Below are 23,469 nucleotides of genomic sequence, written 5' to 3'. Positions count from 1 at the left end.
AAGGGTGAGTCTGATCCAGCGGGTGTCGTAATGTCAGTCAATGTCTCGTCAGGTCGTCCATGTTGAAGCGGTCTCGTCAAGTTTGCTTCCTTGCATTTGTCTCTTTACCACTCTTTGGGTGGCTATGTTGTATTAATAATGCATAAATTGTTCTATCTACTTTGTGGTCGTCGTGGATCTTGTCTTCCTATAGAATTGTCCTTCAGGTCGTCCATACTGTTTACATCCTAATCTTAGTTGGCACTTATGGTTTGGTTCTTTGTGATCCCCCTAGTCATTTTTACGTTAAAACCATTTTCCTAAAATTAGAAACACTAAGATAGTTTTCCGGGTTATAGAGTCTATCTGTGGACGTTCGTATCCACTCATTTTTCTAAGAACAAACTGAAACATGAACTAGCGTTAACTAAAAAGTAATCTATCTCACTACTAAGTTGCAGTATGGTTAGAAGCATAAATTTAGTAGTGATGTTCTCGTCAATCTATCATTGCTTGTGTCTACTGTCTAGCAAGTATTTTCTTTTGCATGTTATGTTTTCTTGTATTGATACATATGAAATGTACAAACCGTAAACTTTCATACATAAGGGAAGATTGTGGTCATATACAGTCTGCTTCCAATATTTATTTGCACACAACACCACATCACAAACACAATAATTCAAATCACGAAAAGGCAGAGAAAGCTCTAATAAGCAATTATTCCTGGCGAGTATAGCAGTTTGTGATGCAGGCTTCAGCGACCGCGAAATAACACTGTGATAGTGTCATACCAGAAACTAGCAAACGAGGAAGTAGTTCCATGTGATGTTGCCATTTCATTGTTTATCTGAGGTACAATAGGTATACCTATTTCGGCTATATCAAACGTTATGTTTGGCATGCTCTTTTTTTTATCAAGATACTCTGTTATATCTTTCATAGTAGGTCTGTTCTCTGGATCTCTCTGTGAACAGAGCATGCCTAGCTTCAAAAGTAACTTGGCCTCTTCAGTTCTAAAGTTGCCTTCCAGTTTACTATCAACGGTATCCATTAAACAACCTCTTCTCCCGCAACCAGCAACCCATTCAACCAAAATTCTTTGTTCGGGTGATCTCTCTAGGTCTAGTGGCCTCCTCCCGCAAACCACCTCAAGGATGAGAGCTCCAAACGCATACACATCAGTTAGCTCATTAGCCACACCAAGTGTGGCAATTTCTGGAGCCATGTAACCAATGGTTCCTACCACACGAGTGGGTTGGAGAGTCTCGCCACGATCATGGAATCTAGCAAGCCCAAAATCTCCAACTTTCCCATTTAAATTAGAATCCAGAAGAATGTTGCTAGCTTTTATATCTCTATGTAGCACGACTTGTTCCCAACCTTCATGTAGGTAATGAAGAGCAGAGGCCACTCCCTTTATTATATGAACTCTCTCAGACCAACTAAGACTGTTGTCACCGAACAAGTAATCAGAAAGACTTCCATGTGGCATGTACTCATAGACCAATAACAATTCACCTTTCCTTCTGCAGTAACCACGTAGTTGAACCAAGTTCCTGTGACCTAGTCTTCCCATAGTAGCAATTTCTGAAACATACTCTTGCATGCCTTGTTCTGCACCATGAGAGACTCTCTTAACTGCAATTTGAGTACCATCAGAAAGATCTCCTCTATAAACCTTGCCAAAGCCTCCTGCTCCAAGTACCCGATTCTCCTTAAAACCTTTGGTTGCTTTGTAGAGGGTCCTAAAGGAAAATCTTTGGGGACTATATTTCTTTTCCCATTGTTCAAACACTTCTGCATATCTTCTTTGGTGGTAAAGATATGCGAATCCGCATGCTATTACAAGAAACGTGGTTGTTGTTGCAAAAGCAAGTATAAGCGGGGTAAGTGATTGGGCGGTGGTCGAGGGAGATCCAAAACTTTAGAAACGTCAAGGCTTTGTGCTTTTTCTCCTATAGCCAATGCCCATCCAAGGATGTATTGGTGACTTCTAATTGTACCTGTCGACCCCGAAAAACCAAAATACATCTGTTCGTTGAAGATTTTAGAAAGATCTATAAATCTTGACAACAGAGGCAAACTTGGTTTTGGAGTCTTGAGTGGAGCAAGAGTTACGTTTAGTACTCTATGCTCACCATCATAATCTATCCAAATATGAATTCTTTGTTTGCTCGCAAGCACAAGTTTTTTCCTCAACCCTTCCGTATCATCAAAGTAACTAGCATCAACAGAGTAAATTGATACTATACTGTTTATATCTATCCCTACATGGTTATCACTTTCTTCAAGTGCTTCAGAGCTTGCATTAGTGTCAAGCTCGACGGCAAGGATATGGTTTTCTGTTTTGTTATCATTCGTCCTATTGAATATCCCTAGATAAGATGTTGCAGCACCATACCTCAGATCAATGCTCGGAGATATAAGAAAAGCCATACCTTGACCGTAGCTGGTACTCTCTTCTGGGACGATTGCAAATACGAATTCAGTTGAAAATGAAAAAGACGTGTTTGTGAAATTTATGGGTGTTTTGTGGAAGGCATGCCCCGTGGCTCTCTTTGAACTATTAGTAAGTTTCAACCGACCATCTTCGATCGTTGCCATTCCATCTATGTACAGATCTGCTTTCTTGAAGTCGTAATGCACAAATTGGTTACTATCTTGAGCTAATGACATAGAAATTGCATGGATCGAAGCTATCACCAAGAAAATAAGTAGTTTCATAGTTACAACCATATGAAAATGTCAAGTCTCTTGACGTTCAAACTTTTTTTATTTTGTAAACCCACTTCTTTCCGAATTATTTTTCATGAGAATGTTGGTTGACTAAACTAAAAGAACATGCAGAATATATCAGCACATACGAATCAAATAAATTAGAGAGAAGCATGAGAGTTGACTCTTAGGAAATTTCCTTTCTTTTGAATTGGCAATAGATGATCTGATGTGTTTGAATTGGTCTTGGGTCACTCTGCTTATATATGGCATCATAGCTTATCTTAATTAACCTGCTTCTTTATTTATTTATTCCCGAAATGGTAATTATTTAACCGTTAACTAGCTAGTGTCTATAAATAATGTACGTCCACCGCTTTGATTGTTTATGAAAAAAATTATGGGTGATCCATGGAAAACATGTCCTATGCCTATCTTTGAACTGTTTGTAAATTTCAGCCGTACATGTTTTGATAGTTGTCATTCATCTATGTACAATTTTTTTTTTTTGTTGAAATATTGATAATAAATTATTTCTTTTGTAAAAAAAAATGATCTTCATTATTGTAAATCTCTGTGCTCACATTACAAAAGTTTATAGAAGATTTAAAGATTTCAGATATATTGAAAAAGAGTTAAACAACTGAAAATTACTCTATTTAGGTTTAAACATTTTGTTTAATTAACTATTTTTAATAAAATTTTATTTACTGATTGGTGAATTTCAAATGTAATGTAACATGTTTGCGTTACAGAAAATTTTATTTAAACGTACGTGTATACCAAGTTTATGTTGACTCGAAAATGCATATTTGGATCAACAATATTTTAAATGGCATTTCACATATTTTAAATTCACTTATGCTCAAAACTAATTTTCTATTTTTAGTCAAAACATAATTGGTTATCATCTCGAACAACACAATCTGAAGACTCTTTTTTTTTTAGGTTAAATAGTTTTTTTCCTTGGGTATATCAACATCATATACAAATTTGTATAACCCATTGGCTAAATTATTTTGACTACTATGGATCAATGTATCATGGTGTTAAAAGTACACACATTTTAAACCGCTTGTCAATAATTGAAACAGTTATAAGTCACATAATTTTACTTTTTTATTTAAATATTATTCGTAACAATTTTCAATGCTTGATGTTTTGTACTGTTGATGCAAATACATGTTTGAAAGTAATTTTATGTTGCCACGCATATTTGAATAAATAATATCTCAAAAAAATAATTCAAATTTTGTTAATTCCAAGATAAGTTGATGAAAAATATTTCACTATAAGTTTCTTAACATAATTTGTAATTATATCTAACAAAAAATATCTGAAAAGATATTTTGACACTCTTTGAAGTAAAAATTTATTTTTCTATAATAAGGTTAATATTAGATCCTCACTTTTTCTTCATTGCTTGAGTTACATGTCCGTTTTTCAAAATTCATCACGACAAATGTAACAAAATCTAGAATTTTATGTATTATATGATCATTCAATGCAACAAAAAAATATTAAAAAAGATGATATAAAAATCATGATATTAAATCTAAATATCTATAATATTAATGATGGAACATTATTTGGATATTTTAAATTTTATAATTTAAAATTAAAGTTTTTTAATTGTGTTTGGTTATATGTATAGTATAGAATTAATTGCAGAAGTTATTTGGATACATGTATAAGTATTTTCATATTTCATGTTTATCCTTAATGAGCTTTTTAAAATCAATGACATTTTATGTAATATCTTGCAAAATAAGAGTATCTCTTTAAAACATATTTCAAAAATGATAATATAAATATTTTGTATCTATTTAAAAAAAAATGTTTAGAAAGATTACGCAGATGAATTATGTGATCTTTGTCAATTGTCAAATTCAAAAAAATGATAAAAAAAACTTTGAGAATATATCTTGCATAAATTTGATAACTTTATTTTGGGAAATAGTATAGAAGCTACGATGTGATAATTAAATACAATGAGAATATGAGTTTTTTTTGCACAAAACTCTTTATTAAATTATGAATCCAATAACCCTAAACTTATCAAGATTTAAGATTATTTCTCTACACCACTTATTGTCATGATACTTATTATTTTCAATTGTAAAATCATATATTTTTTTTAAACTAATTATCATATTCATGATTCTTCTTCTAAATAACATTTTTTTTGGTCGAGCAATCAATTTTTTTTTTTTTTTTAAATGTCAGAAAAATGTCTCCAACTTCCAAAAATGATTGGAACAACACCAAATTTCGGATTGTTGAAAAAATCCAGTACTTTTATTGATTTTACATCTTAGTTACCAATTTTTATTTAACTGAACCAAATTTATCCCATCGTTAAGTGGTTTGACGGAACCGTTAATTCTTTTGAGACGACTTATAACGACGTTAAACGACATGAACAATTTGGATAGGAGATTTTTGATTATCTTTTGGGTCCATTAAAGGCCCAACAAAGAAACTCCCGCTCCTCACCCTACAACTCTCCCGCGCTTTCTCGTCGAACCCTTTTGCCGCACACTGTTGCTTTCAAGTGCTCACGAACAGAGAACACCGAAGAAGAAGAAGAAGAAGAAGAAGAAGAAGAAGACGAAGCAGTGAAAAATGGAAGTGATTCGGTCTCAGAAGCGAACAGTCTCCAACGACATCGTTTCAACTCCAACGCTTCCCCTCTATCTTACAGCCCCACCCATGGAAGTCCGCTTAGAAGAGTTCGAGCTCTTCGCCATAGATCGCCTACGAGGTTTCAAATCAAAATTAACTCACAATTTGTTGCTTTTAGAGGAGAAATCCATCTGGGTTTTCGATAAAAATTGTTAATTTGTATATTTTGTGATAGTTCTGAAAGGAGTCTCAGATGGATTAGCTCGTGGACGAAACCCTAATGAAATGGATGATCTTGTAAGTTCATTAAAAAATTTGATTTTTTTAGTGAATAATTTTTTTCAAATTTGATATCATTTAAAGCTCGTTTCTTTTTGATTGTAGGTAGATACTTTGTGGAAAGAACATATGAGACTTCCTGATGTTTCAGAAATGATCAATAAAGATATAATTTCTCATTTCGTACTACGTCTTGTTTATTGTAGATCGTAAGCTCTTGTCTCTTGTGTTCCTTTGTCTTTTGTTTTTTACTTTCCATATAGTTTTATACTTTTTTGGATCTTTGATTTTAGGGATGAATTGAAGAAATGGTTTCTTAGTATGGAAACTGCTCTTTTCCGCCATAGATTCCGGATTAAAAAGATTGAAGAACAGGTACTGCCTTTGTTTTTGTTTGATGCGTCCGGATGTGGACTGGCTCCTAAATTTTGGCTTTTTGTTTGTTTGTTCACAGAGAGCAATTGTGGGAGAATTTGGATTACCTTATAAAGCAGTCATAGGGGCAGAACTTGAGGTAATTGTTAGTTTCAAGAGTTTATTCAGAAATATGTACCTGAACTTTTAGAATGTTACATTGTCCTGTGATATTCCAGGATTGTGGTTGGTGGTTATTCAGAATTCAAATGATTGAGAGGTTAAGAAATTGATCTTTGACCATTTGCAGAGTTTGAAGGAGAGGTTGGTGCTAGTTGCACGTTCACTTTGTCAAACTTCATCTGATGGTAATCAACAGATAAATCTCAGATTCCTTTTCTGTTTCTTAGCTCTGGTGTGTGTCCTCGTCTTGTATGTGGTTTTGTTATCCTTTAGTATTAGCATATCTGGTGATCTATCTTTTCAATATTTTTCGGTCAGTAGCTAGTCATATATTAAATTTGTTGTAGTTCGATACAATTTAAGCATCATCTAGTTCCAGAAATTATATCCTCTTCGCCTGAAATTATTTAGCTGTAAGACTTGTACCTTTTCTAATGGAAATTTTCTTTTCGTTCTTATCCTTTGCAGTTGAAAACATATACTACAAGGTTGGTGTTCCTCTTCTTTCGTATTTGTTCATATACTACAAGCTACAAATACATTTATCTGAGCAGTTGATTCATTTTCACCTGAAAAAGGTTCCTTTTGAAGAGGTTCCTGACCTTGTAGCTACCCGGAGAGTGTTATTACAGAAAGGGTATGCCTTTGTAGCTGGTAGTCAGGTAAGTCATGGTTTCGATTTCAATTTGAAAACTTAAATTCTCCTCGGTAGAGAATAGTGTCTCTTTAGCTAACTCGGATTTTCTTTCTTCTCTTTGCAGTTGGTTTCCCTTGTTGTTACCCAATTTCGATCTCATTTATCAAAGGCCCTCATTCTGACAAACAGGTTATTCTGGTTATATGAATATTTAGAAGTTCCTCTTATATCCATCACACCTTATTAACCGGAGTTTTCTTGTTGTCTGCAGGAAATGGACAACTACCATTCGAGAACGAGAAAAAGACAGACTAACTCCAGTAAGCACAGACCTTAAATCAGCTGCTGCATTTCATGTCCCCTGTTTCCATAACTTATCATTGTTCTCATTCAGATAGTGGAAGCATTATCTACAAGCTACTTGGGTCCTGATTATACTCAGGTGAGGACCATCCTGTGAACTTTTTTATATACAATTATAGATTTGAAATCATTGAAGTTGTTAATATGCCTCCACAGTCAAGTGAGTACGCTGACATATCACTGAAGGATATTGATCAAGTTTCCAAGAGTTCCTTTCCCCTTTGTATGAGACATCTATTTGAAAAAGTAAGTTGCTTCATGGGTTTTAAATCTTCGATTCTTCATTAGTTACATATCATGCTTCCATGCAACTGTAACATGTGAATGTTTGCACACAGCTTCGAGAAGATCACCATCTAAAACATGGAGGAAGAATGCAACTGGGTCTTTTCTTGAAGGTTTCATTTTAACCTCTCTCTCTGCCTGTCAAGTTTAGTAGTAACTGAATGCGATATGATGCAGATAAATTCACTTCTAGATTTGAGGCTAGGCAACTTCATAGTAAATAAGCACCAGTTCTTGTTACATGTTCTGTGTTCTACTTCTAACTCTTTGAAGTTGTCTACCGACATGTAGGGTGTAGGTCTGAAGTTGGATGACGCCCTAGCATTTTGGAGAGAAGAATTCACAAAAAAGGTAACTTGATTCTCACATGTTTTATCTGTTAATTTTGTCATATCCGTTTTATGTTTCTCCTAGATATTAATGTGTATCATGTCCAGTTTAGACCAACAAAAGAAGCTAATTTCTTGTGGTCCTCAAGCCATTTTACATGTTTTTGTGTGTGGTAGCAAATTTGAATGCAGAGATGTTGGGTAGACATTTGTCTGCAGAAACTAAGTAATACTGAGCTAGATACTTATTTATTTTTTTCCGTTTTATCCTCAGGTTGGCTCTGAAAGATTTGATAAAGAGTATGCGTATGCCATTCGCCATAACTATGGGAAGGAAGGGAAGAGAACAGTAAGAATCTAAATGTCCTTTTTAGTCCATTTTTCAGAGTTGTCATCTCTTCTTTAGGCAATGGTCAGCTTCTGATACCAAATTCACATTACAATTTCAGGATTATACGCCTTATGCTTGTTCAAAGATCATCACATCGGCTCCTGGTGCTGGGGATCATCATGGCTGTCCTTATCGACATTTCAGGTCAGTGTGCTCAGTAAAAATATATTCTCATTCTGTGAAAGAAAAGGGAAAGCGTTATATATTATTCATGTAGTATCTGTTATCTATCACCAAAATCACATATCAACACTACGAGCGACATTTGATTAGTGAACATAAGGAGAACATCTTTACAGAAACAGAAACTCCTTTCTTGAACTATATATATTGTGCACAAAAGCGAGTTAGAGTGCATAAGGCTTCTTAAGTCTTGTTTAGCAGAATTTGTTGCCCGAGGCCTTTGTCTAACTAAAAAGCGAAACAATAATACATATGCAAAGATGTGTGAATGATTCGGTGAATCCCAAAGTAATGTATCTTATTGTGGTGCTTGGTGACAGTGAGGATAACCTGAAAGCAGCACTTAGTAGGATGGGATTGAGTTCTCGTGGGATGGAAGACGTAATGGACAAAGTGCGAAACAGACATTATCAGGTGATTCATCTCACTAAACCTAAATCTCTTTTACTTCAGTTTTAGCAATAACTAAAACAGGGTCGTCTTCATATGCATGTGGTGGACTCTTCAAAACTAAAGCTCGCATGTACCTTAACCTTCGAAGCTGTTTATGGTACATCATGTGATACTGGGATCAACCATCCAAACCAATACTTTGAGGAGAGTCAGAAGATTTTGAAATCTAAGAACCCAACTGCTCCGGTTTAATCTTCCTATGGTTCAATGTAAACCAAAGCATATATATAAAGAAGCTAAGCATATCTACATGCTTACTCTTGTTCCAACTTCCAATATTGTCTTATTGTTGGATGCTTTCAATTTTGGATCCGGATTCTTAATGCATGCACTTGGAAAAAGCTGCGTCATTAGGATCTTGATTTTGTAGGAAACGACAAATACTAATTAGGAGTGTCAGTTTAAAGTTATGCACATGTTTCTTTAATTAATCAAGGAGATCAATGGAAATGAAGTGAATCTCTTGCTCACACATCTGTCCTCGTGAGTCGTGACTTGCAATAAAATACTATCCAGTTGTATGAAAATCAACATCTAGATAATGTCATAAGTTTTAAGGCCATAGTATAATCTAATGGTTTAAGGTGAATGATATCAGATTCAACATTAGAGATCTTTTCTACAAGCATGGTAAGATAGACTTGTTTGCTACTACTATATATCAGATGTGAGATGTGACTACTGTGACCACAAATTCTACGGGGAGGGACCTTCCAATAAGAAAAAAAAGGAGTATAAATTAAAACTGTTCATTCCTACTTATTTCATGTTAAGANTTTTTTTTTTTTTTTTTTTTTTTTTTTTTAACTTTGTTTTCTGTAATTGAAACACAAAGGACAAGATTGAAGAAAATTGATAGGTACATACTTCATATTTCATGATGGATGTTCTTTACTATTTTTGTTTTTTCTTTGCTTGCCCCTCATCGTTCACAAAAAAATTGCCAGAGAAAGATAAGTGAATAGAGAGAATATCACTTACGGTGGGTCATACACATAACTATTAATTAAATTGAAAGAATTGAAGATGACAATGGAGGTCAAAAAGTAGTATGTAGTTTAGTTCCATAGAGGCACTGTAGAGTCGGATCAGACTACTTAAAATAATCAACTCATCCTAGAATTATTTTTTGATAGTTTAATACTAGTATATTGATTCATTCATTTCCAAATTGGGTTCAACTCTTAGAATCATGGATGCATAAACTTTCTGCACACATAAAATCACCAGAATGAAATAACAAAAACTAAATCATATTAAGATGTTATATTAACAAAACTACAACCAAAATAACATATTACGAAAAAATGCATATGATAGTTTTGTAGTTACTAGCGAGGTGTGTAAACCAAGCGGTGATTTAGCGGTCCTCTAGGTTTAGGTGCGAGATTAATCCCCATCAAACGCAAAATTTATTGAACCCTTCTATACACGTTTATTTATATTTGTATAGTAGAACCTCTATAAATTAATACTCGGTAAATTAATAATCTCTATAAATTAATAAATTTCTCTGTTCCTAAGTTGGGACTAGTGTAATTTTGGATACTATTCAATAATATAATAAATTAATAATTTTTTTGAAACTCCTTTGTAAATATATGGTCCCATCAATAATATAAATTAATAATTATATAAAATTATCTAAATATATGTATATATCTACACATTAATTTTTATTAGAGTTCATTTTTAATATTTTTACTATACAAAAATCTTTGAATGCTATCTTCAAAACATGATAATTGTTATTTTCATTGTAACTGATTTTATAAAAATATTAGTTATAAAGATTAAATTTTACTTTTACTTTTTTTACCAAATTAGGAAAGTCTCTCTATAAATTAATAATCATTAATTTATCGATAAATTAAAACCTCTATAAATTAATAAAATTTCATGGTCCCGACTTTATTATTTTATAGAATTTTCCATCAAATTATCACGAATTTATGATAAATTAGGTAATGGAATTGGTCTATCAACATTAAATAGAAATTCAAGTATGGTATTTTGTTGAGCGTACTAGGATCTACCCCGTGGTGTACCACGGGGCAATTGTTTTTTTCTCCTTTTTCTAAATTACTTTTCCACTATTAGTTTTCATACAATTGGCAAAATTATGTTGTAGTTTTAAAATAATTACATATGTTATACATATATATAAATATATTGTTATATATGTCTAGAATTTACCCGTGGTACATCATGGGATAATAAATTTTCATAAGTAACTGTGTTTCTTTGAATTGAAATATATATGTTATATCATTATATAAATATATATGTTACGTCACGATATACCAGTTATACAGCTAATTTATTTTATTTTATTTTACACTCTCTTTATTAAATTAATACAATTTGATATATCTAGGATTCTAGTATCATGGTGTTAATAAAATACATTAAATAGAGAATTTAACCCGTTGTAATATTGGAATACAATGATATATATATATATATATATTTTTAATATCGTTTCAAATTCGTCCATTCATATAAACTTGTTCCGTGTTATTTAAAAATTGTTGGAATATTATGATATAGAAGGAGTATATAGACATACAGATATAATTATTATAAAAAATGGATTAAATGAATTTTTTTGTGCAAAGGATTAATGAATAAAAAAGGAAAAAGTCGGGTTCTCTTTGAAACATCCGCCAACTGAAAAAAGATTCAGAAAAAACACTCTCTAGATCCAAATCAACGATTTCTTACATTGATTTGTTCGACTCTTACCTATTGTCAATTCCAAATCGCTTAACTCATGAACAATTTCATCAGTTTGTTTAGACACCAAAAAATTCTTCATCCTAATTTTGTAGATTCATTTTGGGAGTCGATATAGAGGTAAGCAACTTCTAATCTACTTTCACTTTATGGTTTGGGGTTTTCTATTAAAAACCACTCTAGATCATTTTAAATAATTTTAATGGCTGTTATGGCTTTGTAAATAACCGCAGGTTGATAAAGCTTTGCTTTTAACATGGACAATTCAGAGGTAATCAACTACTTTACTGATAGATTTAGTATGTTCTTAAAACATGTAGAATATGCACAAACAATTAATCTTTTAACTGAGAAAGAGAGTTAACCAAAAAAATATCCTCTAAAACATGTGGAATATGCACAAACAATTAAAAGAAAGCTTATACCATCTCAATGGAAAGATAGATTAAAATAGAAAATTAAATCTACAACCATATCAGCTTGTATATTAAATCAAGCTTCTTCAGACTTATGTCTTCTTCCTGATAGACTCATGCTTCGGAGCCTGTAAACAAAGATAAATGAATACATACAGTCAGATCATTATAATAACGAATTGAGACATGAAAATAATTTAGCTCTTGTGTACATGTTTCGGTTTTGGTTTTTGTGTAATGAGCAGCGGGGAAAGAGAACTATTTTATAGTGTCAATGAGATGGAAGGGTTTTATGTGAGTGCTTAAATATAAGCTTGGTGAGCAAGTAGGTAATAATATTTCCGGAGATCTCACAGTTTTGGAAGGTGTGAGTAGATTTTTGTTAGGAGTTTATGGAATATGCTAGTTTATAATTAAGGTTCTGCCATATTTATAAATCGTGAAATATTTTATAAGATAATATTGCTTATTATTGTATATTAGTGAATGTGATTTTCTTTGATTGTAAAATATTATTAGGGAAGATCCGATTTAATTAGGATTATATCTCGAATGATTCTGATTAATATAGGTATAACTACTTACCAAATTGTTTGTGTAGTTTCGATATTTTAGGGATGTTGCAAATTGTATATTGGCTAAATTTTAGGAAAGATCCGATTATCACAAGCGGATAAATTGTTTTAAATAAACCCGACCCGTGTGATAAGATAAGGAAAGATCCGATTTATTAAATCGGTTTAAATTTTTTAAAAAAACTCGACCCTGGTGTAAAAAAGAAGGAAACAAATTTGTACTCCAAAAATGTATAGATAGATACAACATCAATATCTCCAGGGTTTTATCTTAAAATTATCATGTATTTATTATATTTTTGATAGACATATCACCGTCTATAACTTTATATATAAACAAAAAGAATATTTATATTTTCACTTTATGACACTGAAATAACAAAGAATACTCATACTCTAGCAAATAGTAGTAAATTTTTACAATTTTTGAAATAGTAATTCATATCACTTAGTTGTATTGGAACATGTTATTCATTTCCATCATATGTTACCTCTTAAAATTCTTTAGGAGGTAAGTAATCACTTAGTAAAACATTTGACCGATTATTCCAATTTTGCATTCAAAATGGTGTAATTTACTAAAAATTGAAGTGCTTGAAGGCTCATAAGTGCTTAAACGAACGTCTATTAATAAACACTTAAACCAAATTTTGAACTTTGGTGTACATAAATATCACATTTATTATTTATTTGTACATACACGTCATATCAAATGAAGCTTGAAACTTGAAAGTAGGTTTTCTTTTATCATTTAGGTGTTGTATGATTTTTGTCTCTTAATCATATTATTTTTAACATGATAAACAGTTTATTTTTGGTTATCTAATTATTTATTTTTTATTGCTGTAACTCAGGTTGTATTGCGTTGGTTTTCCTATCATTGAATATAGCCTCGCCTTTATGATTTAGTTTAAGAGATGCTTTTGGTTTTATGTCCCTTGCATCCCTAACTGAAGATTCCTGAAACCGAAATGGATTGTATTTTGTTAATTAGGTATTTTCTCATTTTTTTTCCCTAATAGAACTCTAGATTCAATCATTTTAAGAGGTGGCAATAGGATGTTTTCGTTTAATGCAAAATGGATATATGTTATCCATTTGTGGCTAGTTTTGTTCAGTTTGGTATGGGAGTAAGTTTGGCAAATCAATTTTATCTTGAGCTCTTGTTTAAGTTTTTGACCTTTGGTTACTCTCTTAGATTATTTTATGAGTCTCATTTTTTTTTGGACTTTAGATTTCCTTTATTGATTTTTTTTTTTTTGAACTTTTAATCTTCAGATATATTTTTCCAAAACAAATACAATCTTATCACCATTTTTGTCCCTATATTTTTTGTTATATCTGAGTACCACTTTTTATATTTGCCATTTTCTTAAATACAGTCTTATCACCAATTTCCTGAGATAAGAAAATGTTATGTGGCCAAAATATCATTTTCAGAATATTTTAGATCTTTGGACCCTTTTTTCCTCTTTCCTTTATATTGATGTGGATGCGACAAGAAGGTTAATAATGTGTTAATTGATAATACAAATTGACAATTGTACCTTCGATTTTCTTCACCGACGAGTAGTTTTCTCTTTGGTGTCTCGTGCCGACGTGCTCTCTAGTCTTCTTCTAGTAATTAAGTAAGTCAAATCAAAAGATTGGGGTTAATTCCGTAATTTGCCATCATAACTCCATGACGTACACGTGTTAATTTTTAAATTATTTAATCTATTTCGCCGACTCCTAAACAAAAATCAAGACACTCTAAGATCATGACACGTGGACAACAATTATTGATTGAACTTAATAATATCCGTAGAATAAACATGAGAAGCGTCGCAGAGGATTCCACCCTTAAACCTGTGACATAGCCACCATCTTCGTGGCTATCTGTCGGAACCCTCCTTTGAGATTCTTATTGCATCAGTCCATAGTCAAATTTTTTACACCATCTTTGTCGTTATCCTTTCTTCTTNTTTTTTTTTTTTTTTTTTTTTTTTTGTGTTTGGTCCCTCGTACTACTTGGTTAAACGACTCTAGGTCTGAATCTTTATCTCTCTTTAGACCAAACTTGATCTCATGTTTGTGTTGTTAGATTGAATCATTTATTTGAGTTTCCTCTCCAATCGATATGCAATCCGGTTAGTTTTTGAGGGTTTTCTTCATTTTCCCTCTCGAAAGTATCAAACTTTGTGTATTTTGATGTCTAAAGGTTAAACCTTTTTTTTTGTATCTCAGAATATGATATTAGTACTCTGTACCAAGAAGCTCAGACTCGTTGGTTGAAACCTCCAGAGGTTCAATTCATATTGCAGAATCATGAAAGATTGACGCTTACAGATGTGGCTCCTCAAAGGCCTACGAGTATGCTTTGACTTGCTTCTCTGACTTTTTTTTTACTGGTTTTGTGTTTTTGATTCGAGGTTGACTTGATCAATTGTTTGGGTAAAACTCATCATGTCTCTCTCTAAAATTCAGGTGGGTCTTTGTTTCTTTTCAATAGAAGGGTTCTTAAATTCTTCCGTAAAGATGGTCATCAATGGCGGAAAAAAAGGGATGGTAGAGCTATTGCTGAAGCACACGAACGTCTTAAGGTATTTAGGGATACTTCACTTTGACCTCAGAGACTTCTCACATTGTTTCTGCATACTCCTTAGATGTTAATTCGATATGTTTGTGAACAGGTGGGTAATGCTGAGGCCTTGACTTGTTATTATGCGCATGGAGAGCATGATCCCACTTTCCGGAGACGTATCTACTGGATGTTAGATCCGTGAGTGTCATGTACTCATACTATGTGTATACAATTTACTCCTGTTTCTTATTCTCAAAAATGAGTTTATTGCTCTTTTATTGTTCAGGGAATACGAGCATATTGTCCTTGTTCATTACAGGGATGTAAGCGACAGAGAAGAGGTGACTTCTCCGATAAGAAACATTTGTTATTATACTTAAAGCAGAATTTCATTTTCTTCGTTGTATGACCTCATTGTTGGCTTAAATTTTACAGGGATATCAAACTAGTGGACAAGTTTATCAGTTTGCACCAGTTCCTGCAACTCAGAATGCGAGCTATAATCACTACATTGGTGATTCTACTGACATAAATCAGCATTCATCTACTTCACCTGGCACTGCAGAGGTTATCTCTGACTTGGAAGGCAGTGCAAGTTCTTCTGAGTTAGGTCAGGCTTTAAAGAAGCTTAAAGAACAACTGAGTATCGGAGATGACCACGTTGATTCTTTAGTTCAACCCTACATTCAGCCGGAAAGTCTCGACAGTCTCCAGTTTTTAGAGTGTAGTAATGATATAGATCACTTTGCTCAACCACCAACAACTGTATATCAGAGACCAGAGAATAACAGACTAGAGAGATGTTATGGAGGCAATTTTGGAGCTCAATACCATGCCAAGAATGATTCTAACAGACTAGAGAGATGCTATGGAGGGTATGTTGGAGCCCAATACCATTCTAGCAATCTCATGCTCGTAAAGAATGATTCAGGTACGCCAAAGTTATACACCTTTGGTTTTCCTTTCTTTCTATTTCCTCACTATATGATGTCGAGGCTACTCAATATTCAAAAGATGATTAGGGAAGTATATATGTTCATTTACTGTAAGTTTGACTAGTTTGTCTGAGAAAAAATCATTGGTCATTGGCTGAAGTAGACTTTATGACCGATCTGTATCCTTACTCATCTATATGAAGTAGCTTCAGTATGCCCTTAAAGTCTTGTTATGCTTCCTTGTTTGTCTTGTCCATGCGCGGAATTGAAGAATGATATATAGTTATCAAAGAGAGTAAGAAGCAATCTTTTTACAGGTGGTACAGGAGGGAGTGGAGATCAAGGGTCTGAATCTTGGAAAGAGGTGTTGGAGGCATGTGCTCTTAACTCTGAGGTAACTCTCTCGTATATGCGGATCAAACAAAGAAGAATGTCTTGTATCTATTACTTATAAACAGAATCCTAACAGAGGAACACGGCGAATGTGTAATGAGCTAGCTATTAATTTTCTAAACTAATAAGTAAAAAGTTTCTTAAGCAGGAAAGCACACCAAGTTCTGCAAAAGGATTGCTAGCTGGATTGCAGGAAGATTCCAACTGGAGTTACAGCAATCAGGTTGACCAATGTATGTCATATGCTTTGCTAAAGAATACTGTTAGGCTTCATACCTTGTTTAAAGTTCTTGGTCCTGATAGTTGTCTTATTTTCAGCTACATTGTTGTTTCCTCAAGATCTTGGTTCTTTCAAAGTTCCTGCTTCTTATTCTGCACTGGTAGCTCCAGAGACTAATGGTGAGTACAGTAGAATGATGGATGATGGGGAACTCGGGCTGCCTTTAGAGCAAGAAATAAGACTGACAGGTGCATATAACCAAAAGTTTACTATTCAGGACATATCACCAGAGTGGGGTTACGCTAATGAAACAACAAAGGTCTAATCTCTTACACTGTCACCACCCATAATATTTCGTTTAGACTTATAAGGAAGTGCATAAATCTACTCTCATGATTGACATACCTGTTTATTTTCTTGCATGGTGAGGACAAATGTTGCTGATCAGCTTGGATTTTTCCGTTTTAAAGTTCCATTTTTGACAATGCAGGTGATAATCATTGGATCATTTCCCTGTAGTCCAGCAGAACCTATGTGGTGTTGCATGTTTGGGAGTGCTGAAGTTCCTTGTGAGATCATTAAAGAAGGTGTTATTCGGTGTGAAGCCCCTCCTGCATGTGGTCCTGGAAAAGTAAATTTATGCATTACCTCTGGAGATGGACTCTCATGTAGTGAGATAAGGGAATTTGAGTATCGCGGTAAGCCCGACACATGTTGCCTTAAGTGCAGTAGGCCACAGAGCTCTGACATGTCCACAAGTCCAGATGAGCTTATAATACTTGCAAGGTTTGTGCAAACACTTCTATCAGACCGATCATCAGAAGGAGAGAGTAACTCAGAGTTGGGAAATGATAAGCTGTTGAAGAAACTGAAAGCTGATGATGATCAATGGACACATGTCATAGCAGAGGTCCTAAATGGCAGTTCATCATCAACAAAAACAGTTGATTGGCTTCTACAGGAACTGTTTAAAGACAAGCTGGATGTGTGGCTGTCTTCAAGATTCCAAGATAGAGGTTTCTTGTCAAAGAAAGAACAAGGCATTATCCATATGATAGCAGGCCTTGGCTTCGAGTGGGCACTCTATCCAATCCTTGATCATGGTGTCAGTGTTGATTTTCGTGATATTAACGGATGGAGCGCTCTTCATTGGGCTGCGCGATTTGGGAGGTGAGTAGTGTCTTAATGTCTTAGCATCATAACTAAAAGATTGTTTTCACTTAGTCAAAATGTTAAAAAGAGTGTAAGATGGCATCTTTCTTAGACAATAGCTTCAAAATGTATCTAATAACCGATACTATGTCTTTGCTAGTGAAAAAATGGTGGCTGCCCTTATAGCTTCAGGGGCATCGGCTGGAGCAGTGACTGATCCCACTCAACAAGATCCGAATGGCAAAACTGCGGCTTCAATAGCTTCCTCTTATGGCCACAAGGGTATTGCAGGTTATCTATCAGAGGTGGCATTAACAAACCATCTCTCATCACTCACACTTGAAGAAACCGAGATTTCTAAAGATTCTGCTCAAGTGCAAGCAGAGATAACTGTGAATTCAATCTCAGAACCAGGTCCTTCTGGTAGTGAGGATCAACTCTCAATGGAGAAAACGCTGGCTGCAGTACGAAATGCAGCTCAAGCAGCTACAAGAATTCAGGCAGCTTTTCGCGCACATTCATTCAGAAAGCGAAAGCAGAGAGAAGCAGCTATGGCTGCTTGCTTACAAGAGTACGGAATCTATTGTGAAGATATTGAAGGGATCGCAGCCATGTCAAAGCGTACTTTTGGAAAGGTCAAGAACTACCATTCAGCAGCTCTATCTATTCAGAAAAAGTATCGTGGCTATAAAGGTCGAAAAGAGTTTCTGGAGCTTCGGCAGAAAGTTGTAAAGATTCAGGTATTTTAACCTAGTTTTTTCCCATTAGGCTTTGTCGCCTCGTGCAGCTCTTTATGCTCTTATATTTTTGGTAGGCTCATGTGCGAGGTTACCAAACAAGGAAGCATTACAGAGTTATCTGCTGGGCAGTAGGAGTATTAGATAAGGTTGTACTCAGATGGAGAAGAAAAGGAGTTGGGCTAAGAGGGTTCAGGCCAGACGTAGAAACTACAGAGGACAGCGAAGATGAAGACATTCTCAAGGTGTTCCGTAAGCAGAAAGTAGATGGAGCAGTGAACGAGGCTTTCTCTCGTGTTCTATCGATGGCCAATTCTCCAGAGGCTCGCCAGCAATACCACCGTGTGCTCAAGAGATATTGTCAGACAAAGGTTAGTAGTTTACAAGAGTTGATTCACAAAAGTTATAAATAATCATGGTGGATGTGGGATATTTAATATAAAGTCAGTATTAGAATTGAGCAGCTGATGAAGATTCTTGAATGAATCGTTGCAGGCTGAGCTTGGAAAAACAGAGACATTACTTGGAGATGATGATGATGGGTTGTTTGACATAGCTGATATGGAATTTGACTCTTTGTTTACACTGCCTTGAGGGAAAAGATAGGCAAGAAGAGCTGTGTGGGGTTTTAGAGGTTTATTATAAGTATGTAGATTTGTGAAGTTTCAAGAGTGAATAGCTTAGATTTGTAGAGTTGCAAAGAAAAAAAGAGAAGGAAGAGTCCTTGTTAGTAGTGTCTGTAAAGTGTCTTATTGGGGCTAACTCAAAAGCTTGAATGCTTGGGATGTGGTTGAAAAACAAAACAATGTAAATACTAAATTTGTGATCGCATTTTTTTATGTATCTACTGCACCTCCATAGCAAATGAAAAAATATGGGATGAGTTTGGTTTTTGTTTAATTGTTGTGGTAATATGGTTCTTTCTAAATTCTAATGTAGATCAATTCTTTACTACGTTTTATATCGTTGCTATGTTATATGGTTTAGTCTCCGTCTCTTCTCCACAAACAACATGTTTGACTCATGTTAGAAGACAATGCATCTGGATCAGGATCAAGATCATGTTGATCACTGCATGGATTCTTTCCAACAGCAAATTTTTAGTCTTATAATATGATTATACTGAGAGAGGAGAAGAAAATCTCCCATTTTTGATGGCCTTGCTGTCTGTAGAAGGTGTTCCAGGTGATGATCCGACATCCAAGCATTGAGAGAAGTTGCAGAGCACATCTCTGAGAATCTCCTGAAATAGGTGAACCAATATTCAAGAAGGGGATTCTTCTTTAGAGTCCAAGACCTGAGATGCATCCACAAGGCCCTTGCAGCTCTCTATCTGGCTATCCTTGTGAGCTATCAACTCGCTGAAGCGCCATTGATCGCTGCTTCTAAACCTTAGTCTGCATCAAATGATAGCTGCTTCTCAACCTTAATTAGTCTCAACCATTCCATTTACCTGCACGTTTCTGTTAAGAGTTTTGCTCTTGTATGTATTACACCTGAAGCGCCATATATTGCTTCAAATACAGAGAGCATGGTAGAGAATACAGAGAATGAAAAAGTGGAAAACTTTTCTATTTATTCTCGATATTTACAATATATAAGATCACATCCAACTTTATATAGTTTTCCTAAAGACACGAAAGCAAACAACCATTGCAACTTCCTAATCTAACAACGGTTCGTAACAAGTCACGGTTAACAAGTAAACAACACACACCCTTCGACTTTACAACACACTTACTATACTAAAAAAATTAATTAACATAAGTCTAAACTCAATTATCATTAACCGTTTCATCAAACCAACAAAGTGAGAATCTTTTTGCATGGTTACAAAAGACACAACTACCTTGTTGATCATGTATGACTCAAAAGAAACAAGAACAAAAACCTATATATGATTCTTTTGCTTCTACGTTCTTCTTAATTATTTTCTGCTCTATATATTGTTATACTAAACACAATAATATAGAGTCTTATATATATATATATATATATATATATATATCTCGAGTTTCGAGGTGACTAACACTAACCTTGCCGTAAAACTTAGCTTTCAAACTTCCCAGCACGATGATCAATGGTAGTCACAGCTGATGCAACTTGACCACCTCCAATCACAACCTAAGTGAGAGAGCAGAAACATCAATTAATACAAAGATAATAACATCTAAGATAACATAAAGGCTACCCGTGATAGACTCTCTGAAAACTTACTGAAAGAGGGCACGCATTAGAGTGTAAACCCCAAACCAGAAACATCTCCATTTTGGTGAATGCTTTGTCATATTCATTGAAACAAGATTCCTTTTCTTTTCTTTGCCTCTTTATAATGATATGTGAGTGAAGGATCGATGTTACAGAATTACAAACCAAATACAACCAAAAGAAAAACAAACAGAGAGAGAGAGATGTCTACAAAATGGTTAGCTAAGAAGCTTATATATTGCTATCGTCAAGGACGATTTCAAAAAGGCGGTGAGAGCAGCGAGAGGGATTCAGGGGATGGTGCCTTACGTGGCAGGAGCCAACAAGGCCGCAGAGTTGCTTGAAGGAGGGAGTGTGGATATGGAAACCACCGTGGATCCAAATGGCTCTAATATCCTAACCTTTGCCCACACCGATAAGGACTTCAAAGAGGTACACGACCAAGAAAGGGATGAGCTTGTGTTGAGACTGATGTGAAGATTGTGACCACGGAAAGGGGAGGGCGTGTTTCTCTGCACATGGTTCACGGAGACGAGTCTCATGCCCTAGCTGAGGTGGCCGGTCCAAAGCCCTAAGATATGGAGATGGAGATCGTGAAGAGGTGATGATGTGGTGAATAATAAATGTGTTAGTGTGATGTAAGATTTTAAACCCGGTATAACTATGTGTAAACGAGGTTTAATCAGCTTTAATTATCTATCTTTGTAACTTTTCTTAGTTCAATGTAACGTAAGTTTCGATTCTCAGATCTCTTGCACCTTGCTTGACACATAAGCAAATTAAACGAATTAAATATTTGAACCAGGACAAACCAAACTGAATCAAAATAGGAAAACCAAACAAAATAGGAAAACCGGACGGTTTCATTGTATAATCCAACTTAATTATGCTTTCTTCTTTTACCCCCATCCCATGTAAAATCGAATCTCATGTTAACTATAAAACTCGTTACATAATATATACATTACATATAATATCCCCTTTTTTTTTTAAAGTACATTTTTGATAAGGACATTATACTTTCTTTAAACTCATTTTTAGTACGTAATATGGTTTTCAATTGTATGTCCTACTATTTATTTTCCTTTCTTCTTAGGTAAATAAATAATTTAGTCAAAATTACTATTATAACATTTGATGATGTGTGGTTGGTTGGTGCGGGTAGAAATAGTAAATAAATGTGATAATAATTGAAGGGGTGGGGGGTAAGAAAGAAAAAAGTACTTGGTGCATACTCCATAGTAAAGAATCTTTGTGTACAAATTTGATCACAAGATATTTCTTTTTCCTTTGTCACAAGATTCTTCTAAAACATGGAAGAGAAAAGTGGAGAAACGTGAAAAATAGATTGAGACAAAGAGAGAGAGAGAGAGAGAGAAAGAGAGATGCAATAATTGTGAAACCTTCTCTTTTCTCGTGGCAAGCACTTTGGTCTTAGATCTTGACTAACTCGACAACCCTTTAGAGAAAGAAAGAAAGAAACAGAGCAAGCACGCGAGATACAACCTATGTCGTCGTCTCTGCTTCTCAGCCTCTCTTCCAAGACCTCTCTCCCCAAACTTGCTCTGGTAAATCTAATCTATTCTCTGTCTCTGATCTTGTTGTTCGTTTCTGTATCATCTCTGTCTTCTTCTTCTTCTGATGTGTCTACTTCATACTCTTCCCTAGAGATGCCACACCCTTCGGATGTTCTCCTCCTCCTCCTCCTCCTCCACCAACCCGTTATTGATGTATAGTGTCATACATTATGGAAAGTCTGTGGATGATATTGATGTAAAAACCGCTATACACTATTTTGACCCGGTCAAGGAAGATGAAGTTATTGTCCGAGACAAGGCCTTTCCCATGGAGTTGCGTAAGACGAGTCTGGTTGGAATGTCCCATGGATGGGGAGTTTTCAACGTGGAGACTGGTGATTTTAGACATAAAGCTGTTTACGTTAGCGACTACTACCATCCTTGTGGCTCCAAATCAAATCCCAAAATCATCCCTTTGCATCCCATGGGTAAACCTAATATTACCCAATTCCGCCTCATCACTAACGCTGCAATGAGTTGTTCACCTGATCAAAATAAAGAGTTTGTACTAGCTGCCAATTGTTTAGGACTTGAGATCCATTTCTTTAGCTCTGGTGGCGGCAAAACCGACAACTACTCGGGGTTAGGTTTTAGAACCGAATCCCACTATTTTGATCAATCAAAGGTCATGTATTCAAAGAGAGATAATAAGTTCTACACTCCTAGTGTTGGGGGCCACTTCTTGGGTTTCTGGGATTCTTGCTTCGAGGATTTGACTAGCTCCGAGATGCATGAGTTGCGGTTTTGCAACCTTCCTGAGGTGACCCAGTCGGAGTGGGAGCTCTTGGACTCATGTTCCCCGCCGACTGCACACCTTGTTGAGTCTCCCTCAGGACAGCGTTTCCTAATCATGTGGTACGCTCAGGACTACAAACCGGGCAAGAAGATGACATTCTTGTGTCGCGGAACAAAGCGTTTCATGGTTTTTAGAGAGGAGGAAGGTATGAACATGTGTTACACAGAGGACATTGGAGATCTCTGCATATTCCTCGGCAGAAGTGAGCCCTTCTGTCTCAAGGCAAGCTCATTCCCTGGCCTAAACCCTAACTCCATCTATTTTGCTGGCGACGGCTTTGGTGTGTACGATATCACCACTAGAAAACCTCGTTCCTTCCGTCCCAAGTCTCCCTCAGCCTTCTCCACAACACCACTCTTCCCTTACTGGATCCCTCCAATGT

General features: G+C 35.1%; 3 protein-coding genes and 1 pseudogene across 7 annotated transcripts in view; 3 read left to right on the top strand and 1 right to left on the bottom strand.

The window, feature by feature from the left end:
• On the bottom strand, nucleotides 7–2,813 carry LOC104789666 (annotated as a pseudogene).
• LOC104787735 (probable DNA primase large subunit) lies at nucleotides 5,219–9,205 on the top strand. Of its 2 annotated transcripts, XM_010513355.2 has the most exons (18): nucleotides 5,219–5,461; nucleotides 5,558–5,619; nucleotides 5,707–5,810; nucleotides 5,895–5,976; nucleotides 6,056–6,115; nucleotides 6,266–6,323; nucleotides 6,607–6,626; nucleotides 6,717–6,800; nucleotides 6,900–6,964; nucleotides 7,047–7,095; nucleotides 7,170–7,217; nucleotides 7,295–7,384; nucleotides 7,477–7,536; nucleotides 7,715–7,774; nucleotides 8,027–8,101; nucleotides 8,202–8,287; nucleotides 8,647–8,740; nucleotides 8,843–9,205. In XM_010513355.2, the coding sequence occupies exons 1-18, from the start codon at nucleotides 5,323–5,325 to the stop codon at nucleotides 8,969–8,971; spliced, it is 1,365 nt and encodes a 454-aa protein (XP_010511657.1). In that variant the 5' UTR covers nucleotides 5,219–5,322; the 3' UTR covers nucleotides 8,972–9,205. The 2 variants fall into 2 exon arrangements, with proteins under 2 accessions (XP_010511657.1, XP_010511656.1); XM_010513354.2 differs by having other exon boundaries at nucleotides 6,607–6,800.
• On the top strand, nucleotides 11,440–19,399 carry LOC104787734 (calmodulin-binding transcription activator 4-like). Of its 3 annotated transcripts, XM_010513352.2 has the most exons (14): nucleotides 11,440–11,635; nucleotides 11,749–11,786; nucleotides 14,733–14,858; nucleotides 14,973–15,088; nucleotides 15,179–15,267; nucleotides 15,356–15,410; nucleotides 15,505–16,000; nucleotides 16,322–16,398; nucleotides 16,543–16,630; nucleotides 16,716–16,936; nucleotides 17,108–17,787; nucleotides 17,930–18,509; nucleotides 18,584–18,877; nucleotides 19,002–19,399. In XM_010513352.2, exons 5-14 carry the CDS (start codon nucleotides 15,257–15,259, stop codon nucleotides 19,098–19,100), a joined length of 2,601 nt encoding a protein of 866 aa, XP_010511654.1. In that variant the 5' UTR covers nucleotides 11,440–11,635; nucleotides 11,749–11,786; nucleotides 14,733–14,858; nucleotides 14,973–15,088; nucleotides 15,179–15,256; the 3' UTR covers nucleotides 19,101–19,399. The 3 variants fall into 3 exon arrangements, with proteins under 3 accessions (XP_010511654.1, XP_010511653.1, XP_010511652.1); XM_010513351.2 differs by lacking the exons at nucleotides 11,440–11,635; nucleotides 11,749–11,786 and adding an exon at nucleotides 14,469–14,635 and having other exon boundaries at nucleotides 16,546–16,630; XM_010513350.2 differs by lacking the exons at nucleotides 11,440–11,635; nucleotides 11,749–11,786 and adding an exon at nucleotides 14,469–14,635.
• The window catches only part of LOC104787731, a 5,536-nt gene continuing 4,093 nt past the window's right edge, over nucleotides 22,027–23,469 (top strand). For both annotated transcript variants that reach the window (XR_002038212.1, XM_019246048.1), the window contains exons 1-2: nucleotides 22,027–22,282; nucleotides 22,383–23,367. Coding sequence is in view for 1 of the 2 variants with exons in the window: in XM_019246048.1 (XP_019101593.1) it covers nucleotides 22,223–22,282; nucleotides 22,383–23,367 (1,045 nt within the window). In the remaining variant the exon portion in view is untranslated. The remainder of the gene's footprint in view (nucleotides 22,283–22,382; nucleotides 23,368–23,469) is intronic.

This window comes from Camelina sativa, chromosome 5 (assembly GCF_000633955.1).
Source record: "Camelina sativa cultivar DH55 chromosome 5, Cs, whole genome shotgun sequence".
NCBI classification, from domain to species: Eukaryota; Viridiplantae; Streptophyta; class Magnoliopsida; order Brassicales; family Brassicaceae; genus Camelina; species Camelina sativa.
The sequence above is the reverse complement of the archived record's forward strand: the minus strand, read 5'-3'. Positions and strand labels throughout refer to the sequence as shown.